We start from the raw sequence: 8,300 nt of genomic DNA on the forward strand, positions 1-8,300 counted from the left end.
AAAACAGAGATGATATAATGAAACTGTTTACCTACCAAGATCAGAAATATGAACATAAAAAAAAAATTTTAAGGAAAATAAATATGAGATCACATGAGATGCATGAAGGGTCCTAGAAGTCGGCGTACAGCTTACTTCTAGAAGTCTTTGAACACAACTTTTGTTGCTGCAAACTTATTGATCTTTATTGAGAAGAAAATGATCTAACCTCTGCACCATTTCGGTTCACTTTTTGACTGTCCAACAAACACTGCAGGTGCTATATATTTCATTGTTTTGTTCACCATGACTAAACAAAGACCCTAAGTAAGTCAGACAAGATAGTGTTGATATTTTACAGGAAATCTACACAATCGCAATGAGCATGCAAGAGATGTGCGCTGTGGGAAGAAGAAGACCATAGGTAAGTCTTTGCCTCTATAACCATGACTGACATGCAATCAAAACTGATCTTGTCAGTACAATTATTGGAGAAATGGACAAAACAAGACTGAGGCCCAAAAGAGCGCAGAAACGTTAACCAAAAGTGAGAGGGCAAGTGCTAGCAAATTTGTGCCCTCAAAAAGGCCTCCAGCAGCAAATAAGGGTACAAGTACCACTACTAGATCTAAAGACAAAGCAAGGCCCGAACAGGAGATGCCAATGCAGGCAATCAAAGCCAAAGAAAATTTTTCACGAGCTAAAGGGCTGGAAAGTGCATCATGTGATGCAGCTATTAGTGAAGTCGCTGTGACACAACAGCTTGTTTATGAGTACGCGACAACTTCGCTGCGTGACCCACAAGCCCAAATTGATACTCTTACTAAGGCAGTGTCTATAATTTTGCCTGTGGTTCAGCAATATGCAAGTTAATGATTCATCAGAGGAAGTAGACATTGTTGAGGACGATTATGCCAAAGAAGAATTATGTCAAAGAAGAATCAAGCAGTGACGCTGGGGGTCACTCATACTACCTTGTGTGTCATTATTAACATTGGAGTCAACAATGCATACATTGTGTTCTGGTCTCTCAATACACAAACATCAAGTCACGTGATATCAAGAGACAGCACGGACGCAACATTTGGCGGAAGACTACAAAAGGAAGATCTGCAGCAGGGTGAATAAGGTTTAATAACAGTGGGCCCATATTCAAGCACTAATCATCAGGTTTAATAACTCTGTGCCCCAAGTTTCAGATACTACCCAGTCATTATGATGGAGGAAGCTGGCACTAGCAGTGGTTCTGTGCCAAATGATCAGTTTCTTGCCATGTCTCAGGCAATGGACAAGATTGTGAAGTCCATTGACCACATGGCCAAATCCCTCATGGATAAAATGGACGGCTTGAGTGGGATCTTTAATCAGGAATCAGCAAGTGTAAAGGGAACTGCCTGTGATCCAAACCAGTTGTTAATCCAGAATTATCGTTGCAAACTATAATTACTTTTATAACCAAGTACTTGCTGGCTATATCACTGGGAGTCTCCCTTCTGAACTTAATCTAACATCTGGACACCAGACTTCATGGCTGCACATGCACATTTCAAAGGGTGAGCATTACATCACATTGTCCATTGGCAGGTCACTACTGGTCCACAAGGGTAAGTAACCACAACTTTTACTGTCTTACAACCAGACAGCCTTTGGCCACTCAGTAGGACAGCAGGGAAACAAGACTGGTAGGACTAGACAACAAACCTGCTTAAGAAAGCAAGGTAGGACCTTTTTTATTATCGTTCATTGTACACACGTACCAGTACGGTACTTTAGCAGTCTGTATTATATTAGTAGCTGCGACGTGCACTTGCGCCAGTTTCGCTCGCTTGTAAACAAAAAAGAGCAAAGGTCAAACATGCGCATGCCTCACCACTAAACTTCAAAAAATTAGTCTTTTCTCGCAAGTTACCTTCGCTGGCATTCACATTTATCATACTGTTTACCTTACATACTATCTATTACTGGAGCTCTATTTGGCTATGCACAAAAAGTAAGTACACGAGCGACCGTCTCCTGCTACAGGTACTTCATTTTCAATATGGCGCTTTTTCATATAGTGCATCCGGGCACGGCATAATTACCTTGCACCTGGCCCAACGGCAGTTGCCAAATGCACGTGTACTACACCACACTTTCTGCATCCATTTATTTAATCTTGTTTTACACAGCTCGTATAGTCCTTACTACGCCATATGCTTCATTATACATGTACTCCAAAACATACACAGCGGAAGGATACATCTCTGGCGCAACAACCGCACCCTCGACCTCCGTCTAAAAAGGGGGTATATATGCCTTCATAAATACGATTTTGGGTATCACAACATATCCTACATCTTTCTTTACACCAGCCTTGCACCTAGGGCGAACACCGCCAACCTTATTATTATTAAGCGCAGGCTATTTATATTCCGTCCACTTACCTATACCCTCAGCATGTTCCTGCATGGTAGCCATTATAGCTTCCCCACTTTTCATTATTTATTATCACCTATATTTCACTACTTAACCGCTACATTAAACATGTTCTCCAGCCAGCATGTTCCTTCCTTCCAGCATGCTGAATTCTACAATTAATGCAGAATTAATGGGACTACAATTAATGGGACACAGCTTTATATCAAGACTACAGGAATACTCACAGGAGGACAACAGTTTTGATTTGGATCTCCAGGAAACTTTCAGTGGTCAACGTGGCACCAACATATACAGCTTTCTCCAGCAACTGCGAGCTCCCCACTCCCCCTTGAGACACCACATCCGCGCGAGCAACATAATCATCTGCCAGCTAGGAGAGACCAATCTCGCCACCGGGATTTCACCGATTGAAGTCACGACCCAAGCAATGCGGCTAGTATGAGAATGCCACCGCATAAATCCCTCCCTTCATTTTATCTGGTGCCAGCTGTTTTACCGCTGTCGATCACCAAGAGGCAGAATAACAACTAAACAACAAGAGTTTACTTTCAACATGTCCATAGACGAGACCAATCGCCTTCTAAAACATAAACTCAAGGACATGAATAAGGCCAGGTACTGGCGCCACATCGGGGCAACTCTCCATGGCAAACAAATGCTCAACATAGATGGCACCCATCTAAACCACTGGGACACCACAAAGTACTACCGCTCCGTCAGGGACGCACTCTTGCATGAAAAAAAAGAGTAAGTCCAATCATCACAACCCAGCATGAATATAAGCATACCTTTCCTTGCATACATAGTTATATAGAACATATATAGATAAATCTATTATATATATATATATATATATATATATATATATATATATATATATATATATATATATAAAAAAGCTGGCAGGGCTTTCATCTCTGCCAAGGGAGTCACCATATATATACCTTTTCCTCTCTTTCAGAACTCCAGAAATTACAAAATGAGTACCGGACCTCCAGGTCCTCCAGAAGGGAGACCCTCCTCAGCAGACCTAGGTCAACCACCTCACTGACCATCAACTTCAACCATGCATCAGGGAGGACTCGGCCCATCTACGAGCCCGCTAGACCTGAGACCAACAGCAGGGGCCAGCACTACTGGACACGCCATTCCAGCACAAGGAGCCGCCCCACAGCGCGAGCGAATTTACACTCTTTTCCCCAATGGTCGTCCCGACGCCACAGGTCAGATGTCACATACAGGAAGTAATGTGTACGGATTTGCACCCACCCCATCACACGTGTTTCCACCCTATGGTCACCCTTTCCAGCCATTTGTCTTTTCGTCACAGCCTAGGGCACTTGGCCCCTATGGCTGTCCCTCCAACTTGGCAACCATGGACACACTCTCACCTTCCGTTCAACCATCCAACTACAGTACAGGCAACGGCGCACATCCCACCACAAGAAACGCAAGTGGATTTTGAAGACTTGCAAGGTAAGGTTGCATCCAATCTCCTTTCGGCACATCTAACAAAAACTATATGCCATAAAATATGGAATCAACAATATGTCCCCGTCAAAGAGCTTATACCGTGCACTTCGAACACTTCCACCACGACCGACCATGAAGCAGCTGATGATCTACCAGAAACCAACCTCTTAAAATCATTGGGCCTCACTAAAGACCAGAAGAAACCAAAGGACATCACTTTCGGCCAGTGGCAACAAGCCTTCACTCTTTTCCAAATTGTGCATAATCCAAAATATACAGACCAAAGTCATAACCTTATTATTTACGGCAGTAGGATTTTGGAAATGTGGGCATCAAGGACCCTGAACTGGAGAGCTTACGATGAACGCTTTCGCTCTAATTCTATTCACTCATCCAGCATTATCGATCAACCGAGATTGCGCATGCGCTCTGGGAACGTCATTGCGTGGTCATCTTTGAGGACGTCATACACGTGGGAAGAGACGCTCTAAGTTTTTGACGGTTTATTACGTATATTTTTTGTCAGGAAGACATTTATACCTTATTTACATTCTAACTGGGGTGGTACTGTGCCTCGACAGGCGCACCTCAAGTGTCAACTGAACACTCTTATACTGCGTGACACAAAAATTTTTTTTTTATCTGAGCCAATGGCTGAAACGGCCAATATGGCAACACGTGCAACTTCAGACAGCACGCTAAATCCACCTGTTGTAGTCGCGAAAGGCGACTTGGTGGGTGAAATTCTATCGAACTCGATGAACGAAAGTGCCACTGAGAGTCCTATAAAAGACTTCTCTCACAAGAAGGCAAGTTCGGACAAAAGGAAGACCGAAAGGTCAAACAGCTCGGCAGCTAAGAGCAAATCTAAATCTGAACTGACAGAGATTACAGATCAGTTAAAAAATATCAATGCAGCAATGGCAAAACTGATGCCTGTTGTAGCCGAGATGAAGGCCGCGTATGATGAGGCAAGATGTTACCATTTACAAGATAATGACTCTGACTCCGATGGGGGCAGAAATGACAGTGAGTTACAAGTATTGTCTGATAGGGAATTACAGGAAGATCTGCCAGATCTAGAACCCCATAGGAAAAAACACAAGCCTGATACTCAGGGTATAGAATTGTGTGACAGACCTCACGTAGCCGGCGCAGTCAAAACCGGAAATGGGGACGTTTTACGCAACCAAAATGGCGGCGCCCAGTCATGCCAGAGCAACTCCGAAACGAAACTTAAAACCTGCGACAGGTTTGTTGTAAAAAAGAATGTTATGTCTGACAAAATAGACAGCGCTTTAGCAGAGAAAATTTCCGGTTATTTGATGAATGGGATTGACAAAACTGAGAAAGAAATCACTATGAAAAACGTTCTGTTTTTGCCACCAATAAACTGCCCGCGCCTAGATGTGGTACTTGTTAATCAAGGTGTGTTCAACAAAGCGGACAGGGAAACTAGGACGGGGGATGTGATCCTACAGAATTTCCAGAAATCCCTTCTTAAAGGTATGACTATCTTAGCAAAATCAATATTACATCTGATTCTAACATTCTGAACATAGTGTCGAGCTGTGACATTGATTTCGAAAAAATCCCTTCACAAAATACTGTAACACCCTGTTTTTTCTCTGAATCTGAATCTGCTCAGATAAGGATTGAACTGGGAAAACTATTAGAGAAAGGTGTAATTTCTATTAGTAAACCAGAAATGGGTCAGTATATTTCACCCATCTTTCTTAGGCCCAAAAAAGATGGGAGTCACCGGGTAATTTTAAATTTGATAACTCTGAACAAACGCGTCAGGTACAGGCATTTTAAAATGGACAGTATTCATACTTGCACACAACTTATGACTCCTAACTGTTACATGGCTTCTATAGATCTATCAGATGCATACTATACAGTGCCTGTCAGTAAAGATGCACAAAAATACATGAAGTTTGAATTTGAAAACACCTTGTATCAGTTTCAGTGCCTAGCTAATGGATTGTCATCTGCTCCTTTTCTGTTTACAAAATTATTGAAACCTGTGCTTGCAGAACTGAGATCTAAGGGTTTTGTTTCTAGCAATTATTTGGATGATTTTTTCCTCACAGGGGACACTTTTGAACATTGTTTACCCCAAATGGTCAAGAACTTTTGTTGGTGTTATGACTGATTTTTTGATATTGATGAAAAAACCCAATTTTGTAAGTAAATTCAAAGCTACTCATCAGCAGCATAGAGATCAATCGCCCACCTCAGATCCCACCCTGACAACATCTTTTCACATGGCTTTCCTGCTTTAAATAATGACGTTCCCAGAGCGCATGCGCAATCTTGATTGATCTCTATGCTGCTGATGAGTGAATAGAATTATAATCAAACTTCAACTTACAGGTAAGTCTTGTTTAATTTTAAAATTTCAAGGCCTTAAACTACAAGTGGAATGAGACGGATCCCATTCTCATGACGGAAATTAGCCTCATGAACAAACCTCAGTCCTTTCGTATCCAACAGATTTGCGGAAGATGCTATACCTGTGCCCGTTTTCACCCCTACATACGATGCTTCAGAAACCAAAAATCATCCCACTTTGGGATCAGATACCAACAATAGCAATTCGGGGTATGCTTGGGAACACAGATCAAGGTTCTCGGGCCTTGCCAACTTCCAACCCCCAAAACAACCTGGAAAACACCCCTTTGGAAACAGAACCAAAAGATCATGAACTGGACACATACCTCTGTCACAACAAACAGGCAGCAATCAAACTGTCAGACAATGTCACCCCTGTAAACCCCAAGAACTTTTCAACATATTATCGGGTTACAATACAACAATCCATACTTATCTAGTACAAGGTTTCAGAGAGGGATTCTGAATTCCATTTCATGGGCCCCTGCCCCCATCCACTACAAAAAATCTCACATCAGCCTATGAGTGCCCTCGGGCACTCCCAAGACAAAATCAACATTGAGTTACAGGCAGGACGTATTGCAGGCCCCTTCAAACAACCGTCATATCCTTTCTATACCATATCACCAGTCGGTGTGGTGCCTAAAAAGATGCTGGGGAAATTTTGATTTATCCACCATCTCTCACACCCCAAAAACCTGTCAGTAAACGACGGCATCAGCAGCAGAGACTCTTCAGTTGATTACAACACCATCAAGGATGCCATCACCATCATTCGATCACTAAAACCAGGAGCATTCATGGTCAAAACGGACATCGAAAGCGCATTTCCACTAATACCAATTCACCCTGATTTTCGCTTCCTCCTTGGCTTCGCTATAGAGAACAACTTTTATTTCGACAAAACTTTACCCATGGGACTTTCATGTTTCTGCAGAATATTCGAAATTTTCAGCACGGCAATTGAATGGGCTGCAAAAACTAAACTCCAGATCCACAAAATGACTCATTTGCTGGAAGATTTTTTCATAGCAGCCGAATCATATGAACAGTGCTCCCTTCACCTACAAGAATTTTTACACATGTGCAGCACTCTCGGCATACCCATCTCTCAGGAAAAAACCACACCCCCAGCCACCACCATGTCTTTTGCTGGCATAGAACTAGACACAGTTTTGCAAGAGGCCCGACTCCCACAGGACAAAATTGCTAAATGCCTTAACCAAATTGACTCTCATTGCACACGCAAGAAAATAACACTTCAAGAACAGTTGCTGTTATATTATACCATCTGGTAGAGCTTTCCTTCGTCGCCTGATCAATTTGACCAGAGGCATCTCCAAACCTTATTACAAAATTAGACTCACCTTTGAAACACGTGCCGACCTACGTATGTGGCGGTCATTCCTACAGAACTTCAATGGAAAGGCATTCCTACACGATGAAGAGTGGGACAATACAGAGACGTGCCACATTTACACCGATGCATCAAGTCAATGGGGTTACGGAGCTCTTTGAAATAAACAATGGTTTTGTGGCATATGAGATATAGAACTACGCAATTTAAACATAGCAGTTTTGGAAATGTACCCAATAGTAGTGGCTTTCCTTATCTGGGCTCAAAATTTCACCAACAACAAAGTAATCAAACACTGTAATAACCAAGCACTGGTTCACATCCTTAATAAATGTACTACAAAAGAACCCCAAATTCTTCACCTTCTACGCATCATGATATTAACATGCATGGAATACAACATCATATTTAAAGCCGTCCACATACATGTAGCTAGTGAAGAAAATGTTGCGGCTGACGCTCTATCTCGGTCTGATTTTCAGCGCTTCAGAATAGCCAATCCGCAAGCAGACCCAAATCCTCTGACCATCACGCAAACCTGGCTACCCGCCTCCTTGATGCACAACTAGAAACCACATTGCAACATGCAATATCTCCAAGCACAAACAGGATATATTCTAAAGCAGACCAGCTTTTAGAGGAATTCGGACGAGAGATAGGAGAACAAATCTTCCCA

At 42.4% G+C, this 8,300-nt stretch overlaps 1 protein-coding gene across 1 annotated transcript; it reads left to right on the forward strand.

Annotated features, from left to right (window-relative positions):
- The first annotated feature begins 96 nt into the window (after window positions 1–96).
- On the forward strand, window positions 97–5,426 carry LOC147763858 (uncharacterized). The gene is made up of 2 exons (XM_087001271.1): window positions 97–3,144; window positions 3,359–5,426. Exon 2 carries the CDS (start codon window positions 4,521–4,523, stop codon window positions 5,424–5,426), a length of 906 nt encoding a protein of 301 aa, XP_086857397.1. The 5' UTR covers window positions 97–3,144; window positions 3,359–4,520.
- Window positions 5,427–8,300: the final 2,874 nt, after the last annotated feature.

Source organism: Lingula anatina, chromosome 1, assembly GCF_051362555.1.
Source record: "Lingula anatina isolate TDL-2025a chromosome 1, LinAna3.0, whole genome shotgun sequence".
NCBI classification, from domain to species: domain Eukaryota; kingdom Metazoa; phylum Brachiopoda; class Lingulata; order Lingulida; family Lingulidae; genus Lingula; species Lingula anatina.